Source organism: Ranitomeya variabilis, chromosome 1, assembly GCF_051348905.1.
Source record: "Ranitomeya variabilis isolate aRanVar5 chromosome 1, aRanVar5.hap1, whole genome shotgun sequence".
Classification (NCBI taxonomy): domain Eukaryota; kingdom Metazoa; phylum Chordata; class Amphibia; order Anura; family Dendrobatidae; genus Ranitomeya; species Ranitomeya variabilis.
The window spans coordinates 845,409,449-845,430,186 of record NC_135232.1 but is presented as its reverse complement, the minus strand read 5'-3'; the positions used below and the strand labels follow the sequence as shown (position 1 = coordinate 845,430,186).

Sequence of the window (20,738 nt, the reverse complement as noted above, 5' to 3'; positions counted from 1 at the left end):
CACTGTGGCTGCGTTCGCAGCATCTCATTCACCAGTGGTTCTCAACCTGGACGGTCGCATCTTAGGCTACGTTCACATTTGCGTTGTGCGCCGCAGCGTCGGGCGCTGCAGCGTCACCGCATGCGTCATGCGCCCCTATATTTAACATGGGGGCGCATGGACATGCGTTGTGTTGCGTTTTGTGATTCATGCGTCTTTTTGGGCGAACGCTTCAGGGCGCAGAGGACGCAGCAAGTTGCATTTTTTTTGCGTCCAAAATCATGCACAAAAAGGACGCATGCGTCACAAAACAATGCGTTTTGCATGCGTTGTGCGTTGCGTCGCCAATGCGTCGCCGACGCAACACAACAACGCAAATGTGAACGTAGCCTTAGCATAAAGGTGCCAAGCGGGATGCAACATGGAGTAAGATACTCCCACAAGTCGCAGCCATTTTTTTAACCAACTATTTCAACCATTTTTCAGGGTGCAGCCAAGCCCCGCATTTTTGGCCTTGTAAACTAAGGTGTCTGTTCTCATGGGGTGCACTTGGATAGTGCTAGGCAGCCCACCTAATGTAATAGTGTGGGCTTCACTTATAGGCTGTAAGCCAGACACTGTGCATTACCTGTGTGTGACCAGCGCCCTATACAAGCCGCTTTTGTGCAATTTCATACTAAGCATATTCACCCCCTCCATGAATTGGTAGGTTGTGAGTGGTTGTCTCATCACCTGTGTTGCCGCCATCTTCGCTACATGCCATCTTTGCTGCATCCTGAAAGTGCATTAGTTCTGTGCCCTGGGCAGGTTAGCACTGCTGCCCTTTTTTGCTGTATTAATTCTTGAACTTTTGGGGGATTTTTAGTCCTCCTTTTGTGGCTTTGCTATTAAGTTTAGTGTTGGGATTCGCAAGTGTGAGGACCCTTGACGCGAGTTGCGAGCCAAAATATCAACAAATACCTCATTTTTTTAATGTCTAGAAACCGGGCCCTTTTTTTCGCACTGCCACAGAGTAATCTGGATACACATATCTTTTGGCTGTTTATGTAGAAGTCTGATTATCTCTAGAATTTTGCAGGATATTATCTCGATTTCTGAAGTGGAGTATCAAGAACTGTAGGTGGGCTTCCAGGAGGTAATGGTCTGCTGGAACTCAAAGTGCCCTCTCTACAGCAAAAAGGGGGCCTAAGGTTTCCTTCTCAAACACTTAACAACCAGACCTTAAAAAAATTCAGAAGCTCTAACCTCTTTGGTTTTCTCAGGGACCCCCACAATACGTATGCTATTTCTGCAGAGGCGGCTCTCCATACCATCCCTTTTTAGACACAGTGCTACCAGAATCTTTCAGTGCTGATATACATCACGTCTCCTAGGAACTAAAGTGTCTTCTGTTTCATTAACCCTTTCTTTGAGGGCCGTTGTTCTTTCTGAAATATTGTGAATGTCAGACGTGTGACCGCTCACATCGTGTGCTGGCTCTGCCCCCAATATCTTTAATTCATTTCGAAATAGTAAAATTTACCATCATATAGAATTTCTCCTCTACACGCATCAACATGGAAGCGTCACATGGCAGCTTACGGAATAATGGAGAGCTGCAGGGATGGTGTACCACTGCATCAGCTACTCCACACAACTCTGCTAATGGGTATAACACTCACGAGAGGTGTAAAGAATAAAGCTACACAGTTAGCCCAAGGAAAACGAGTTTATGTTTTAAATCCACAAGGCAGTTCTTATGTAACTCTGCCCCTACAAGCTTATTGTATCTTAAAAAACAAAATAAAAATATTAATAAAAAGGCCGTTTCTGTGCAAACACTGCATAGCGTTTCACTTGAATTTTAACATTCAAACTTTAAATTTACAGCTGTTCTAAAAAAAACATTATGATAAGTTGCCTCTAAACAAACATAAAAAACAAAGTAAAATGAATATTAATAAAGTATGTTATGAACTTATGAACATTAGTCATAAATAATTATTTTCGAGTTTAATTTACAGTACATTACTGTAAAACAATACTTAGAACATGGTGCATAGGAAGAATGATGATGCCTCCTCCTGGAAGTGTAAACCATTTTGGTCTGGCCTTTGGCAAGGCTCGATAGTTAGGCATTTACAATATTTTGAAGACATTTATGGCCTTCATGTTCCTACAAGTGCGTCAATACATTACGTTCACAGCTCTCTTGGCACACTTGTTATGTTCAGGATCGTCTGCTAAACGTTGGCCGGAACATACGGTTGGGCATATACTGGCAGTATTACGCCGCTAATCCTTAACTGTGTTCCATACATTAGGATTGAGAGGTCACTTAGTGATTTGTCTTATAACATATTTACATATAGGATTAGTGGCTAGATAACGTGTTCTTGTTGGTTCTGCTTATGTGAGCTTCTTCATGAAGTTCAACTTCAGGTAGGCGATTGTGAGGAATATCATGGTCATTATAGCTAATGCCAAGTGGTTCTGCCACAGGCCCCAGCTGCTGTAGTCAATGCCTTGATTTCTAAGATGATCTACTCCAGAACTCCTTTAACAAAAAAAAAGACAAGGAAAACGAAATTAAAACGTAGACTTTGCTTTTGGAGAATTGAAGGCTTCCATTGATATTTTGCAGCTTCATGACCAGTATACTTTTTCAGATTTTTTGCACGTACTGGTCATTTGGCTATTACTTTTCTTTTTTTTGCCAGTTTTAACCCAATAGCAGTATTTTTCTTAGCAATATTGGCCTGTTATTGCGTGAAAATATACAAAACTTTAGTTTTGTTAGTTTTTTAAGTAGAATTTTAAAGAAATACAAAAAAATTTCGTTCTTTCTTCCTTTATTTCACAATGGTTACATATGAATATTTAGTTGGGCGATCGAGCCTTGAATATTATTAACAGTTGATTGCTACACTTGCTTATCATTGAACTGAAGAAGAAAAAAGGATTTTCCGGCACTTCCATCTATAAAATTCATTATTTTATTAGAAACTAATTTTACAACAGGAGTATAAAACATTTCTGGCATATACTACGTCCTTAGCCATAGGTATATGATACATGATATGACAGTATAATATTCCTATGACTAAGGGCCTAGTGTACACCAGAGATATTCCTATAGTTGTATATATTGTACATGATTCATATTCCTAAGACTAAGGCGGTGTGTACGCCAGAAACGCGTAAGGTTTTATCCTCTATCCTTTAAATTAATTTCTAATAGAAAGCAAAATATTTAGAATTGAGAGTCCTCAGTGGTTGATACCTTTTAATGGCTAACTGAAAAGATGGTAACAAATTGCAAGCTTTCGAGACTACTCAGGTCTCTTCATCAGGCAAAGACTAAAAGAAATTCTGAAGAATCTTAATAGAATCTTAATAGAAAGCATGAATTTTATAGATGGAAGTTCCAGAAAATCCTTTTTTCTTCCTTGTTTCTACAATAGCTGGAATTGTCACCCATTCATCAACTTTCCAGTGTTTCCCAAACAATATTGGCGTGGTGAGCTTCTTTATTTCTTTTTTCTATTTTATTAGTATTTATTCAGATTTTTTTGCTGTTGCTCTACGGTAGATGTTAGAGTCTAGAACAACAAGGCATTTTAATGACAGCCATAAAAAGACTTATCCTTAAACATTGAGAACCCCAACCAAAACTACCAAAACTAGCTTTCAATGTGCCTAACATGCAATGGCACTCTGAAATTAATGAATGCATGAATTCTACCTTTGCTACAATTAAAAAATGTGAGATACTTAGTTTCAGGACATTATAATCCCATCCATCAGCGACAAGGTGACCTCATCTCACATATGTCCACTGGACACCCTTATCTACTTTTTTCACAAACAGATTTTTATTAGGCCTAATATGGTTTCAATCTCTGCCTCACTATATTTGAGGCCTGGTTAGGCACAAAGAGAGATTAGTCAGTAGTTAGGATAAGATAAGGTCACCTTGTTGCTGGTGGATGATGGGCTTATACAATTTTGATCATAACTGTGAGCTAAGTACCAGATGTTTTGTATGTTTTTATTGGAATTAATGTATTGTTGCATGGTGTCTGTACATATAGCTTTCAATGTAGTGTCTTAATGGGGACTAGCAGGGTTCTGCCATGTTCAACGAGGTATACAATAAACTCTAGAATAAATGGGACACTTATTCAACTTATAGCACTGTCTAAAACATATGTCATTACTATCAAAGTCACAGAAAACCCCTTTAAATATATATAGCCAGATTCGATGAAAGTCATGTAAACCCTGCTCAATTACTCTTTCATTCACGTCAGGGTATCACCGTATAACCTACTTTGTCACATGTTAATTAAAAGTTGTATGAAATAAAATAAAAACATGCAAAAAAATGACCATTTAATTGTATATAGAAATGGGGACACTTACAATAGATTTGGGCTGCTTGCGTTGCATGGTTCCCCTGTGGTGTTCGTGCTGCTGCAGAAATACAGCCCTGGAAATTCATTTGCTTGCAGAGCCTGGTATGAGAAACAGTAAAACAATAAGGAAAATAAAAACGCCTCAGCTGCATAACTTCAGTACATGCACCTTAGAGCATAACCAAAATTCTCAGGTTCCACTAACAAATCCTTACTACAGCAGTGATCCAAAGTTTGTCCCCATAAGTCTGACATATCTTCATAACATTATTACCTCAGACATAATCCTACTCCGAATATAATAATAGAACAACACGGCACTCGTAGTAGTGTATAGAGTAGGTGCTCAAGTAGGGTATCCAGCCCAACAAATCCAAAAAAACTTGGCTCTCTAGATGAATAATTATCATATGCAAAAGGTTTATTGATGTGCATCCATAAAGGCAAGTCGAACGTTTTCGGTCCGCATCCGGACCTTCATCAGAACAAATATAAGAGATAAGGTGCAGGGAGAAACGTTAACCCCTTTCTGACCTCGGACGGGATAGTACGTCCGAGGTCAGATCCCCCGCTTTGATGCAGGGCTCCGGCGGTGAGCCCGCATCAAAGCCCGCAATAGCGGCGGGTGAAATCGCAATTCACCCGCCCCTATTAACTAGTTAAATGCCGCTGTCTAAAGCAGACAGCGGCATTTAACCGGTGTCACATGATCGGGGGTCGGCAATGCTTCTGCAGAGTAACCATAGAGGTCCTTGAGACCTCTATGGTTACTGATCCCCGGTAGCTGTGAGCGCCACCCTGTGGTCGGCGCTCATAGCACACCTGCAATTCAGCTACATAGCAGAGATCTGATGATTGCTGTTATGTAGCAGAGCCGATCGCGTTGTGCCAGCTTCTAGCCTCCCATGGAGGCTATTGAAGCATGGCAAAAGTTTAAAAAAAGTAAAAAAAAAAAAATATAAAAAAATAAAAAAATTATAAAAGTTTAAATCACCCCCCTTTCGCCCCATTCAAAATAAATCAATAAAAAAAAATCAAACCTACACATATTAATATATTACGTAAGAACGTATCTGCACCGAAAGGGTATCATTAAAAATGCCAGCTCGGCACGCAAAAAATAAGCCCTCAGCCAACCCCAGATCATGAAAAATGGAGACGCTACAAGTATCGGAAAACGGCGCAATTTTTTTTTTTTAGCAAAGTTTGGAATATTTTTTTCACCACCTAGATAAAAAATAACCTAGACATGTTAGGTGTCTATGAACTCGTACTGACCTGGAGAATCATAATGGCAGGTCAGTTTTAGCATTTAGTGAACCTAGCAAAAAAGCCAAACAAAAAACAAGTGTGGGACTGCACTTTTTTTTGCAATTTCACCGCACTTGGAATTTTTTTTCCCGTTTTCTAGTCCAAGACATGCTAAAACCAATGATGTCGTTCAAAAGTACAACTTGTTTCGCAAAAAATAAGCCCTCACATGGCCAAATTGACGTAAAAATAAAAAAGTTATGGCTCTTGGAAGGAGGGGAGCGAAAAACGAACACGGAAAAATGGAAAATCCCAAGGTCATGAAGGGGTTAAACCTGTCTCTATAAATTCCAATATTGGTAGCCTGGACGCAGCAAGAAGTCCTGTCCACGTAGGCGCATGTGTGATGCGACCAGAGTCACTGGGTAAATGGCGCTTTTTACCCAGTGACTCCGGTTGCATCACACATGCGCCTAGTCACACAGACATTAAACCAAGTCCTTGCACCAGGTGGACCATTAGATAGTATGGGGCACAACGTTAAAGTGAGTGTGTTAACGTTCCAGCTTTAATGGTAATAGCTGTCCTCTACCACCTGTTCACAACAAAAAATTCCTTTATGTGACCAGTCCCTGGTACTGGCGTAACATTTCTGGCATTAGAAATGCCAACACTTTTGCTGAATTTGATGGCTGGGTATAGTCACACACCATCTTCTCCCCAGCTCCACCTATTTTAGTGGAGCTGTTTCAAAGTGGAGTGAAAGTGGCACATTTTTTGCAAGATGCGGAGTTGCTCAAAACTTTTGTCACAATTCAAAGTGTTTTAGGTAAGTTTTCTGGTGTGAACACTTTGATGTATATGTCCTATACAAGTCACTAGTACACCCACGTGTAAAAATACTGTGGAAAATTTGGGACTCCAGAGTATAAGAAGGATATAGCTGAACTTGAGTGGGTGCAGAGAAAAGCGACCAACGTTATTAAGGGAATGGCTGGAGTACAATACCAAGATCTGTAATTAAATTTGAGATTATTCACAAACAAATGCTTAGGGGTGATCTTACTACAATGTACAAATATAAGAAGGGAACAGTACAGAGATCTTACTAATTATCTTTTTACACCTAAGCCTGGGGATAAAGGGGCATCCTCTACGTTTAGAGCATAGAAGGTTTAATCATAATCACAGACACAGATTCTTTACTGTAAGAGCAGTGAGACTATAGAACGCTCTGCGACATGTTGTAATGGTTGATTTACTACAAAAGAACAAGGATTGTCTGGATGTCTTTCTTGAAAAACATAATAGTATTACAGGTTATGGGCACTAGATTCTGTGATGGGACGTTGATCCAGGGAACTAGTCTGATTACCGTATGTAGCGTCGGGAAGGAATTTTTCCCCTAATATTGGCCAATTAGCATCTGCCTCAGGGGGATTTTGCCTTCTTCTGGATCAACATGGTAGGGTATAGGTTGAACTCGATGGATTCGTGTTTTCTTTCAACCTTAAAAGTATGTATCTGAAAATATGCAGGTAGTGTTATTCTATGTGCAAGCCACATTTATAGAAGCTACTGTAAATACGGACTGTTAGAAAAACATTAGATTGGGTTAGGAATCTGAATAAAAGCCAAACCTGGCACTTAACCATCAGGGGACTCTAGCCAGAATTGTGGATCCAAATCTATGCAAATCTTACATGCATGGCAGAAATTAATGAAATTAATCATAACAGGACATTGCATACCAATCACTGATACTTGTTGCCACTGAGAATACAACTACAGCGAGGAATAATAAAATGAAGAATGAAAAAAAAAAAAAAAAACCTGATGCAAACTAAAGAAACAAAGGAGATGACTCAACATGAGACTTACAGTTAGGCCATATCGAGGAATGCTGAAATACTTGAGCCATGACAACCAACTCATAATGGAAGTTACGTTCACCAGTAAACCAGAAAATATCTACAAAGCAAACATAATCATTATATGGCTACATTAATTCAGTATGATGTTCTTCTACACAATAAGCAGCTATAAACTCTGCAGGAAAGGGATAAGAGCAGAAAGCTACTATTTGTGTGCAACACTCACAATCATAAAAACGAAGCATATGGTCAGGAGAAGATTAGCGACAGCTACTACATCCTGACCAGCCGCTATGGCTAAACCCATGGATGTAGCGGTGTAGGAAATCATCATCAAGGTGAACATCATGGTGAAAAAACTTCCTGCTGTAGGCTTGAATCCTAAAATGGACAAAGACAAAACATATTTAGAGTTCTAACGTTATCATTGATACATCCCGGCTCCTTTAAAGCACCACTCTGGTGTATTTTTTTTTATTTCAGCACTTACCGTAAGTTGTATCACTACCATCTGTACCCTATGTGTAGTAAAATACTCACCGGTCACAGTCTTCTGATGTCCTTGGGACCACTGTGACGGGAGTTTGACCTGCCGGATCGCTCCAGTAATACTGGAGCGAGCCAGAAGTCACTTCACAACGCAAGTCTATGAGAGCTAGAACAAGTCCAGAACAAGGCCCTCAACCTCTGGCACTGAGAGCTAGTGATCGTTAGCTGTGACTTCCGGTCAGTGACAAATGTGGACACAAGATGGCAGAAAGGGACCGGAGCGATGGTAGAAGATGGTTACTGGTAAGTATTTTACTACACCTAGGGAACAGACATTAGTGATACCAATCTGGTGCTGAAATAAAAAGTAAGAAGTCTATTGTAATTCAATGTTGCATCATATCTGTTATATACATTTATATTGTGATTAATTTATCTTGGCCAATATATACATAATTCCACATTTTCTACATTCACTGATTTCTTAGAAAATATAATTCAGCGGTTATGCTTAGGTATTAGAATCTGGAACTTCAAATGCAGCTCCATGTTAGTAGCCACTTGTACTGCATAAAAAGAACACTGAATACACAGCAAGCTATGGTACTCGCACAAGAGCGGTGTGACCGACAGCTATCTCTTTCAACTGCCCATACACATGAATGCTCAGCTCTTGTGTTTTCAATTGGGATAGGAAAGAAGACCGCTGTTATACACCAATGGAAGCTGCTTGTCTGCCCTGAAAACAAATGTTCCTTGTATTTCCATTTAGATAGCCAAATCCTTCTCTCTCCTGGCATCACCTCTCGAGAGAGAATCAGGAGTTGCCCATGCACTTCAGATTCTAAGTCTAATGTGTATGTGAGCCTTTACTCTCAGCCAATTTTGCTAATTGTTACAGTTTCCTTTGACAGTCAAGGATAGACCTACATCGACTGTACATTTATAAACAAAAACCACTGACACATCCTAATTATCCATGTAAGCTGGCAATGCCAAGCCAAAAGAAACCAGCATAAAGTATATAAGGACACTCCCAACGCAATATATCCTACAAAAAACTACGGAGTTATAGTCCAGAGTAATATTTAAAACAAAAATATTTTATTAATGTAATCAGGCATAAAAATGACAAAACAATGTGTAATCGATATAGGTCAAACAACAATACCGGCTCAGGTGTATGGACCAAACCACATTCCCAAAAAGTAAGCAGAGACAAGGGGAAGCTGTTCTACCTCAATAAAAAGTGGACGGTGCAAGTAAGATATTATGGTTAATCTAATCTATAAAGCTGAATGTGTGTGTATGTCCGGGATTGGCATCTGAACCGTCGCAGCTACAGCCACAAAATTTTGCACAGTCACACGTCTGGACCCCGAGAGCGTCATAGGCTATGTTGTGAGGTGAAATTTTAACCCCGCGCTTTCCAATTCACCAAACAATTTTGCCCCTGTCTACATAATGGGGAAAAAGTGAAAGGAAAAGTGTTGGAGGCGTCGCAGCTACAGCCACAAAATTTTGCACAGTCACACGTCTGGACCCCGAGAGCGTCAAAGCTATGTTGTGAGGTGAAATTTTAACCCCGCGCTTTCCAATTCACCAAACAATTTTGCCCCTATCTACATAATGGGGAAAAAATGAAAGGAAAAGTGTTGGAGGCAAATTAACAGCTGCCAGATGTGAACAAGGGGGACTTAAAGAATGAGAGCGATGGCGCCAAAGAGTATATACTGTACAGTTGCTAAGGTGGGGCCCCAACATGGGATAATCACCACACCACCACGGGGATATGAACACACACACAAAATGCGCCACACACTACCACGTGCTCGAACACATATACTACCCTCAGCGCACATTTCACCACACATACACCAACCTCGCCACATAAAAGTCGAAACACAAAAGTCGCCGCTCAAAACTCGCCACGCGCAAAACTCTCCACACGTGCAAAACTCACCTCATGGAAAACTCGCCACACGCAAAACTTGCACACGCGGAAAAATTGCCACATGCACAAAAGTTGCAACACATGCAAAAGTTGCCTCACACAAAACTTGCACATACTCAAAAGGCACCACACATAAAACTCGCCACGCGCAAAACTCGCCATGCGCAAAACTTGCTGCACACAACTTGCTACACTAACCTGTCACATGCAACTCGACACACAAAAAGTTGCTACACGCATGTCGCCACACAAAACTCATCTCACAAAAGTCGCTACATGCATGTCGCCACACGCAACTCAACACACACAACTTGACACACGAAACTCGCCCTAAAACACACACAAGTCTGGGATTATCCTTCAAAAATAAAAATCTGTTTAATAAGCAGACAAACTACAAGAGCAACAAATGTACCATATAGGAATCCGGCAGCTGTCAGTCACATGACCTGTCTATTATGTGTATGTGTGAGCTAATATATACTGCCAGGGGGTGGGCTTACTGTTGGCTGGGGATTTATCAGGCTGCCAATTTAGCTTACAAATACTGAGGTAAAAATACTGACCAAATAACGTGTGAACGAGGTCTAAGACAGGAGGAGATGACATACAGATATATACTATATACAGGAGGAGATGACACACAGGTATATACTATTTACAGGGGAGATGACACACAGGTATATACTATATACAGGAGGAGATGACACACAGATATATACTATATACAGGAGAGATGACACACAGGTATATACTATATAGAGGAGGAGATGACATACAGGTACATACTACATACAGCAGATGACATACAGGTATATACTATATACAGGAGGAGATGACACACAGGTATATACTATATACAGGAGCAGATTACCTACAGGTATATAGTATATACAGGAGGAGATGACATACAGGTATATGCTATGTATAGGAGGAGATGACACACAGGTATATACTATATACAGGAGGAGATGACACACAGATATATACTATATATAGGTGAGATGACACACAGGTATATACTATATACAGGAGGAGATTACGTACAGGTATATACTATATATAGGAGGAGATGACATACAGGTGTATACTATATACAGGGGACATGACACACAGCAGGTATATACTATATACAGGGGAGATGACATACAGGTATATACTATATACAGGAGATGACATACAGGTGTATACTATATATAAGGGAGATGACAAACATGTATATACTGAGGTGAAAATGAGAGTGTGAGGTGAAAATGAAAAGGTGTGAGTGCAAAATGAGAGGAGTGAGGGAAAATAGTGGAGTGATCGAAAAATGACAGATGTGAGGTCGAAATGACAAGTGTTAGGGGGGAATGAGAGGAGTGAGGGGGAAAATAAGAGGAGTGAGGGGGAAAATGAGAGGTGTGAGGGAGAAATGAGAGATGTGAGGGGGAAAATGAAAGATGTGATGGGGAAAATGAGAGAAGTGAGGTGCTATAACTAACCACAGATATTTACTATGCCTAGGCAACGCCGGGCTCTTCAGCTAGTATCAATATAAAGTGAATTGGTACCCTCTAATAGTAATAATTGCACATATGTCCCAGACCTGCAAGAGGAGTATCAAATGCAATCTCATACGTATTGCACAGCCGGAGCGCTCAAACAAAGCACCAAAAAGTATAACCTAAATCGGAAAGAAACACTGCTTACCCATGAATATATCTGCGGGATGTGTGGTCCAATGCAGCCCCGACGCGCATTTTGCGTGGGCTTCCTCGGGGGGCTGTTATAGGTTATACTTTTTGGTGCTTTGTTTGAATGCTCCGGTTGTGCAATACTTATGAGATTGCATTTGATACTCCTCTTGTAGGTATGGGACATATGTGCAATTACTACTATTAGAGGGTACCAATTCACTTTATATTGATATTAGCAGTAATATCTTACTTGCACCGTGCATTTTTTATGTAGTGTATTTTGCAATCCACTTACCAATCATGAAATAGAGAATGCATGTAAAAATGATGCTTGGCATTGTCCTCATGGGAAGCAAATCTGCTATCAGCTTGGAGAAGAAATATGACGACAGTCTGTAGTATCCGCTGATGTACTCGTGTCTAAAAGAAAACAAATTATTCATTCAGTTATCAGCCATATGTGCCTAAGGATCACTGAGAAGAAGTTTAACCAAACATGGTTTCAATGTGTCTGCTTCCGCCATACGTTAAATGCGCTTTATATTGGCGCATGTAGGGCAGACTTATGCACTAACAGGAAATAAAAACGGGGATAACCCCTCAAAGATAACAGTAGAGGGCTTTGAAGTCAAAGATTAGGCAATAGTAAGTGTATTTAGTGGACGACTGAGCTAAGAATCCTGTAGAAAATTTTCAAGTGAAAACTGGGACCCAGCTTTGACATTCATATAACTTCATGGTTGTAAAAAAAATAACTGAAGCAAAAAGTGGGAGTGGCCTTAGAATCTTCACTTTCTTCAAATGAATATACAATAACAACCCTCACACCCGAGGCCTAAATTTACTTTTACTTTAATTAATATCTAGATTTGTGTGCTTGGGCGGGGGAAGCTTGGGTCCTTTGGATGGAGGGGCATATTTCTAAATGCGTAATTAACATTACCTCACAAGTCAGCCTATAAAGTACTAATGATGTGGTACTCGCCCACTGCACAGCTGGTGGCTGCTCTTCTTGTTTCAGATGCTGCCCACAACCAGGTGACACACATGTTTCATGTCTGTGAACATACTCTAAACCAGTGTTCCCCAACTCCGGTCCTCAAGAGCCACCAACATGTCATGTTTTCAGGATTTCCTTAGTATTGCACAGGTGCTGGAATTATTACCTGTGCAGGTAATGGAATTATCAGCTGAGCAATACTAAGGAAATACTAAAAACATGACCTGTTGGTGGCTTTTGAGGACCGGAGTTGGGGAACACTGCTGAAAACCCAAAATCACACACACACACACACACACACACACACACACACACACACACACACACACACACTCTTTAATTTTAAATTATGTCATGATCCTAGGCTTGCCCACCTACATCGTAAAGTATCAGACCTCACCTATACACAATTTTTGACTTCTCACCTTTCTACTATTGCATACACATGGAACAAAAGATCTATTCCTTTCAAGAAGTTAGGAGAAGGATGGACACACTTATTGATGAAAATAATGAAATGAAAATAATTCATGATTGCAGCCAGCTGTATTACTCTTTGAAATATTCTGAGATTTCGGAGGAAACCTAGCATGAAGATCCGACACAAAACTTGTCTGGAGGTAACCCCGGCATGTAAAATAGGGAGACCTGTTAATCCACTCTAGTAGCACCGAGAAAAGCTGGCCGGGGTGGAACCAGACTAGTCTGCTCGCTGGCTATGGACGAAGCATTTCATGGAATAGTATACCTGGTTGCAATTGAGAAGCCAGGCTCTGATTCTTGCTGTCTGCAGTTTGGGCAGCATGAATCGCTTGACAGGTTTCCTTTAAATCTGTGATACTTTTATGTTTATGTTTTTTTTTTTATAAGCAATAAAAAGCTTGAAAAAGAAAAATCAGTTCTTTCATATTAACTGCTCTGTTTAGATGTATATGTTTATAAGTCACTTGAAAATGCATGTACCGCTAACTCGTTCTAGTCAGTATGTACAGTATGTATCCAATGCAGTGCCATCATTTTCCCATGGTCATCTTCCTAAGATGATACTCACGTGAATATTTTCTTTTCCACAATAAATAGCTCAATGGCAGATACGCTGCTGAAACATTGGTTTGTGGTTATAAAGAACAAGGCCCCAGCTCTGTACGGAAAGAAGAAAGAACATGCATAACTTAAAAAGTCTCCTTCTTTCTTACTTTACAGATTTTAATTATAATACATTTCATAAACCTATATATGAATGTATATACCCACACACATACACACAGGTGAAAAGTAATAATGCTTTCAAAAATACATGTTAATAGTTTATTAAGTAACAAAATGCAAAATGAATGAATGCAATGCCTTAAAAACAGCACCAATTTGTGGCGGCTGGTTGGGAGTGCAGGAGCTATATTCATCTATCCTGACTCTATTGTGGATAATCTAGATATATTTTTTTCTCCTTTCCAAGATGGAGTTTGAGCCAGCATGTGTGTGTGAGATAACAGAGGTCCCTTGGGAATGTCTTTGTGTAATAGACTTAGAAAAACATAGGAACGGTGAAGAAACTAAACTCAAGTGAGAGACAAACCTAAATTATTCAGAATCACTTTTAGCAAATGAGATGCATGTATGCTAAATACGCCAGCACATATTTAGAGATAAGCTGAGCCAATTATATTGTAGCAATGCATGAATACTAGTAACCTATATAAGTTGATGTTATGGAGTAATAAAGGATAGATCTGCTTGGATTCTTAATGTATTAGAGTGACTCTTCTGTGCACGTATTTGAATTTTACAATTTAATTTGAAACAGTCACATAGTCTCAGAACGTCCCAAGTATATCAGTCATCATCATTTTCATATGTAGGTTGAAACACAGCTGTGTAGGAGCCTTCAAACTCTGCTATAAAAGGTGAGGTTGTGGAAGACAGTTAATTCTCAGAGGTCATACCCAAGACTAAGCACAGCAAAAAGGCAAAGATTCCAAAGCAGACTAGGGTTTCAAGATATGTTGTTCAATCTCTTTTTAAAATACACCAAGAAATGGACAACACTGAGGACCACCAAGAAAGGAAATACAATAGTGATGAACACAACTAAGCAACATCAAAGTTTATTAGCACAAAAAACAGTACAAGGCCATAAGGAGATAAGCAGCCGGCAGAAGAGTGCTCAGCCAAAGAGCAGTCCTGTGTATATGAAAGCTGGCTGAAATTGCTGTCGGCTCAAGCATTGTCCGAAGCATTATGGACATCTTTAGGGAGGCATCTTATTGGCTCTAAATGTATTCTAAAGCTGGACACCAATAGAAGACATAAGCATAAAGAGGAACAAGAAATTCTGGAAGTTATGATATGGTCCCCACAGAGCCCTGACCTCAACATCATCAAGTCTTTCTGGGATTACATGACGAGACATAAGGATGTTTGGAAGCCTACATCCCGAGAAGATCTGTGGTTAATCCTCTGAGATGTTTGGAACAACTTCCATGCCAGGTTCCTTCAAATACTGTGTGCAAGTGTATCACTCATACTTCACATCATTTTTTTCCACACCTGCCTTAACTTTTGGACAATTCTGTATATTACCACTTACTAGAGGATGCAGCTCTTATGCACTCACCTGTTTTGGATTCCATTCGCATCATCTTTCACGCCAAAAAAGATGGCTCCAACAACGAGAGCGAGAATAAGACTAACCATTACCTGTGAGGGAAAGTAAAAGATATGGTATAAATATACGGCATACATTAAACTGAGACATTCAACTATATAATTATTTATTTAGCTTATTCTATCTCCATAGTGGTAAAAAGCATAAACTGCAAACGTAACAAGACTTGAAACTGTATAAGGTTAGTTTCCCCCCCAAAAAAATTAACATAAAATTGTGTGAAGGCTGTCTATATGGTGACAACCCCCCATTTCTCATTAAAATGAATGTGCTTCATACCTGCCTCTTGTTACTACCATTACTGCATAAAACACAAGAAACAATTTCCAAAATGTTGACAAGACTGAGTTTCATAGAATATTTTTTTAACCCATAAAATGAAATTACGGTTAATAAAATAACTTTCTTTACAAAATCTTCAGTTTTGCTCCAATTAGCTGATGCAAAAACGAATACACCCCATATTAAAAATAACCACATTTTGAATGGTCTTCATGATTTTTAGCACCAAATCTTCAGCATGGAATAAATAAGTTGGTGACATATTGCAACCTTGATCTTTTTTTCCAATCTTCAGAATGACCTCTTTAAGAGCCTGGATATTGGATGGACAAAATTCGACATAGGTGATCGATTGAGTTCAGATGAAGAGATATACTTAGCCACTGAATCACTTTCAGCCTGTTCTTCAGAAATGTAATAGCGGGCTTAGATATGTGTTTCGGATCATTGTTATATATTGTTATTGTCAAACAATAGCCGTCATGGTCCTAATATCATCAGCGATACATAATCAATTCGATCAAATCGATAGCCAGACAGCAACCAAAGGCCCAATATATGCCAGAAAAAGATTTTCTTAATAGATCATTAGGGTCACTTAGCGTGTGTCGGTATCTCTCCGACGCGTTTCCCCGCTCTCACGGTTCATCAGGAGGAAGTGATATTCATGATGCCGGATGCTCCATAAATCATAGATCATAGATCTATGGAGCATCCGGAATCATGAATATCACTTCCTCCTGATGAACCGTGAGAGCGGGGAAACGTGTCGGAGAGATACCGACACACGCTAAGTGACCCTAATGATCTATTAAAAAAATCTTTTTTCTGGCATATATTGGGCCTTTGGTTGCTGTCTGGCTATTGATTTGATCGAATTGATTATGTATCGCTGATGATATTAGGACCATGACGGCTATTATTTGATACCTTTTTGATACTATAGGGTACTACAAGTGCATTTTGTGCGTTGTGTTTGGAACGTTGTTACATTATGTGGAGGTACCTATATAGGTCCAAATGATTATGTATCTGGTTATTTGACTGTTTTTTCACCACTGCTCTTTAACTATATTGTTTTCCCACCTGTAGTGTGAGGGATACTGTAGGGGAGAAAGGGCTAGCCGACGCTGAGTGGGGGCGCCAAAAAATCGTTTCTTAGGGTGCCAACCTCCACAGTAACGCAGGCGTGAGTCGTAGGTGTATTTAGGACCATAATAGGTTATTATATTGGTGACTTTTTGTCTATATTTGTGGTATCCATGTCTAATTTTTATATTGGGTCTGGGTTTTATATTTAATAGAAATAAAAATTAAGTTTTAAGGGATTATATGTACGCACATGTTTGACAAGTGTGACTAACCTTTTACTATTGATGCTGCCTATGCATCATCAATAGTAAAAAGATATAATGTTAAAAATAATAAAAAATTGTGATATTCTCACCTTCCGGCGTCCCCCCACAGCATTAGCGAGATCACTACGTCATCACAGGTCATTGTTGCAAGGCATTATTGGGAACGGGAGCATCGCGAGGAGTAGGAAGACTGCCGGGGACACCAGAAGGTGAGAATACCACGATTTTTTATTTTAATTCTTTTTTTTGTAACAATTACGGTATATGGTTCCCAGGGCCTGAAGGAGAGTCTCCTCTTCTCCACTCTGGGTACCAACTGCACATGATCCGCTTACTTCCCGCATAGTGGGTATAGCCCCATGCGGAAAGTAAGCGGATCAATGCATTCCTATGTGTGCGGAATCCCCGCGATTCTGCACAAAGAATGAACATGCTGCGTTTTTATTCGAAATGCGATTCTGCCGCGGAGAAAAGCGCAACATGTGCACAAAAATTGCGGATTGCATTCTAATAACAGGATGCTCAATGTATGCGTCTTTTTCGTGTTTTATAGCGAAAAAACGCGAAAAAAACGCAAAAAATCCTGAACGTGTGCACACAGCCTTAATGTGTTTCTTCACAGCATTAAATGTCCCAATTCACACAAGTGAATCTAATTTCAGTGCATAGCATTAGTGTCCATTTCGCCACACTACATACTGCACGGCATCCTTCCGTTTATAGTCACTAAACACGCTGGCCTTCCCTTTGACCAGTAGCCGTGGGTGACTGCACCACCGTGTCAATGTCTCTTACTCATAGCCATACACACACATATCCTCCAGTTTGCAGTTGTTACACATGCCAGTCCTTCTTCGAGCACAGGACAGTCTACCTCCGGGCACAAGACATTCCCCCTCTGAGACCAGTTACAGTGGATGGCAGCACCGCTGTGTACGCTGTGGGTGCCAAGCCTATTGGTTCTGCTCTGTCCTGTGTCTCTTCACATAGACAAAGCTCTTCTCTGCACACTACCCTACACCCAAACTGACACTGGCCCTGACACACCCAAACCCTTTACTGCAGGGCTATTAACAAAGAAACTTGTGGCCTTCAGCCACATGGAAAGCCCGGGCCTGGAATGAAACGGACTGCACGACTACCATCCTACAGTCTGTTTCACAACACAACATCCCAGAGCAGGTTTACCCTACATCTGCCTTGGACACTAGCATGTCCAAGACTAACATTTACTTTTATTATTTCTACTCTGCATTGCTGTCACTGCTACGTCCATGACTGTTATGTACTCCTATGGCCTTCATACGCCTCCGTGCCCAACCTGGGGAGAACACACAGTGCCCCTACCTGTGACATCGGTCACTGTTTGACCATTGCAATCACAGCTACACCTGCGACTGCAATGCCCCCTCATGGCCTCACTACTCCTCCGTGTGCATCCTGGACAGAACAAACAGCGACCCCTACCTGTGACACCGGTCATTGCCTCACAACACATACATTATTGTATACACATACATACATACACATTCTGTGTAAATGCAGAAAAGTCTGAATGTGCACCATAAATGTTCTTCAGAAGATATGAGTAGATGCAAAAAGTACAGTATGAACATCCATGCAATTCAGAAACTGAAGCAAATCTAAGCAGTTTTTGGCTTGTAACAATGTTTAAGAAGTTGAAATAATGCGATATTTGGAAACAATATCGCAAAAATCCTACAAAAAGCTTAAACTCTTAAGAAAGAAAGGGGCTGACAGCAAAGCATTGTCCATAAGTGATCAAGTGGCAATGATACAGAGGAATTAGTAAGGAGATTAAGAGATTATATGAAATGCTTTGACCTTTTCTGCCAATTCTCTTGTACAAAAGGTGGATAAAATATTTTAAAATTATTGGTATCAGGCTGATCGTTTAAGTGGAAGCTGTAAAGATGCATTAGCTTCTAATGCCATAATCGCTTCGGATAAAGGGACTGTATTACTGAAAACCCGCCGTAAAGATCAAGGGGCACAGATTACTTGGCCATTAAGCTAGTTGTGGTGGAAAACAAGGATCATATCAAATCAATTTAAGTCGGATGATGTGAAGTGGTTTTAATGAACTGTGTACCACGCATAGAAGGGGTTGGAAATCCAGCACTAATGAGGTGTCGGGGACATTAAAGAACAAGCAAAGTGCACATAAGGCAAAAGAAAAATAAAATGTAAAGCCAATTTTGTGTCAGCTAATTTGGGTCACAAGGTTGATCATATTAAGAACATTTTTTAGGATAAAAGATCCACGCATTTCTTTTAAATACAGCATTATGCATAAGTAATATAGTGATGTGTGACAATGTATGTCCATGAGAAGATGGCATGCAGCACACTTGAATAAGGCTGCTTTAAGAGTAAGAAAACAAGAATAGAGATAAACTGCAATTTAGTTATCTTATTAGGAAACACAGACTTTCTAGTGGGGGACCGGCATCTTTAAAGCACCACTCCAGCGTCTTTTTTTGTTTGTTTTGTGCTGGAGTGGCGCTTTGAATGTAAGCCCCCTGCTCCCGTTCTTATACTCACCTTCCAGCGGCATCACTTTTACCGACACCGCTCCGGTCCCGCGGAGCCATCTTGTGCCCATAACTTCTGACTTGCTGAAAGTCAGATGTTACATCACAAGAACTCAATGCAAGTCTATGAGATCCAGAATTAGGCCAGAATGAGGCCCTCGTAGAGATGTACTGAGAAGTGACCTCTGTCGCCGCTCCATGAAACACAGAAGCTGCTGGCAGATCACTTTTCACCAGAGACCGACTGGAGCGAAGCTGGATAAGGATAAAGGCAGCGACAGGCGAGTAGGAGAAAGGGGGCAGGGGAATTACATTTAAAGCACCATTCCAGTGGTACAATTAAAAAAAACAAAAACGCTGGTGCTTTAATTGAAAGTAGTGGGCCACTGCGTAACAGCAACTCCCAATCTGACCAAGCCTCTTCATGCGTTACATAGTCAGACATTTATTTTGTCACCAGAATAGCAAGTCATAACCTCCTCAACAATAACAGCTGATCCCTGGGGGTTAGAGGGTTCAAATGGGTTGTCACCATGATGTCCCTTGTAAGTGCTACCAGTTACCTATGTACTGTATAGGGGAGCAGTCAACTGGCCAGATAAACCGTAGAGATCGGAACATGGACTGTCTCAACCCGAGCAAGACAGCTTCATGTATTTCTATACAGCTGTCACGCTCCGTAAGGGCTCATTTCCACATGCGAGTCACACGTCCGTATCTCGCATGTGGAAACCAAGCTCTGGCGCCGGCACTTTGGAGAGGAGCGTGCAGCTCCATGTGTTCCTATGCGGCCGCACGCTCCGCTCCTAAGTGCCGGCGCCAGAGCTTGGTTTCCACATGCGAGATACGGACGTGTGCCTCGCATGTGGAAATGAGCCCTTAGTGAGAGCATCCGGCCAGTCCATGCAGTGCATACCAATCTCATTCCGATATACATGGCTATCTGACCGCGCCCTAAGGCTTTAATCAGTCATCTCATCAGTGATTTTTCTGAATCTCACAAAAAACAGTCTGATTTACTGTCAGAGTTTCATCACTGATTTTCTCGTATGAAAAAGAAAACAAAGTTGGAGAGCTTTTCCTCTACATTACAATGTTGAAAATGGACAGCAAACAGATTGCAATGTGTGTCATCAGTGATTTTTTCATGGACATACAGTCTGTAAAAAAAAACACAGGTATGTGAACAGCTCCGTAGACTTTGATGAGAAATCACGGCTAGAACACTTATGTGAATTACTGACGTCTGAATGAG

General features: G+C 40.5%; 1 protein-coding gene across 2 annotated transcripts in view; it reads right to left on the bottom strand.

Annotated features, from left to right (window-relative positions):
* Positions 1–1,673: 1,673 nt before the first annotated feature.
* Positions 1,674–20,738, bottom strand: part of ABCG2 (ATP binding cassette subfamily G member 2 (JR blood group)) — a 164,468-nt gene continuing 145,403 nt past the window's right edge. For both annotated transcript variants that reach the window (XM_077276401.1, XM_077276410.1), the window contains 7 exons: positions 15,238–15,320; positions 13,675–13,764; positions 11,919–12,043; positions 7,728–7,882; positions 7,509–7,598; positions 4,384–4,475; positions 1,674–2,515 (listed from right to left, as the gene is read on the bottom strand). In XM_077276401.1, coding sequence (XP_077132516.1) covers positions 2,368–2,515; positions 4,384–4,475; positions 7,509–7,598; positions 7,728–7,882; positions 11,919–12,043; positions 13,675–13,764; positions 15,238–15,320 — 783 coding nt within the window. In that variant the 3' untranslated portion in view covers positions 1,674–2,367. The remainder of the gene's footprint in view (positions 2,516–4,383; positions 4,476–7,508; positions 7,599–7,727; positions 7,883–11,918; positions 12,044–13,674; positions 13,765–15,237; positions 15,321–20,738) is intronic.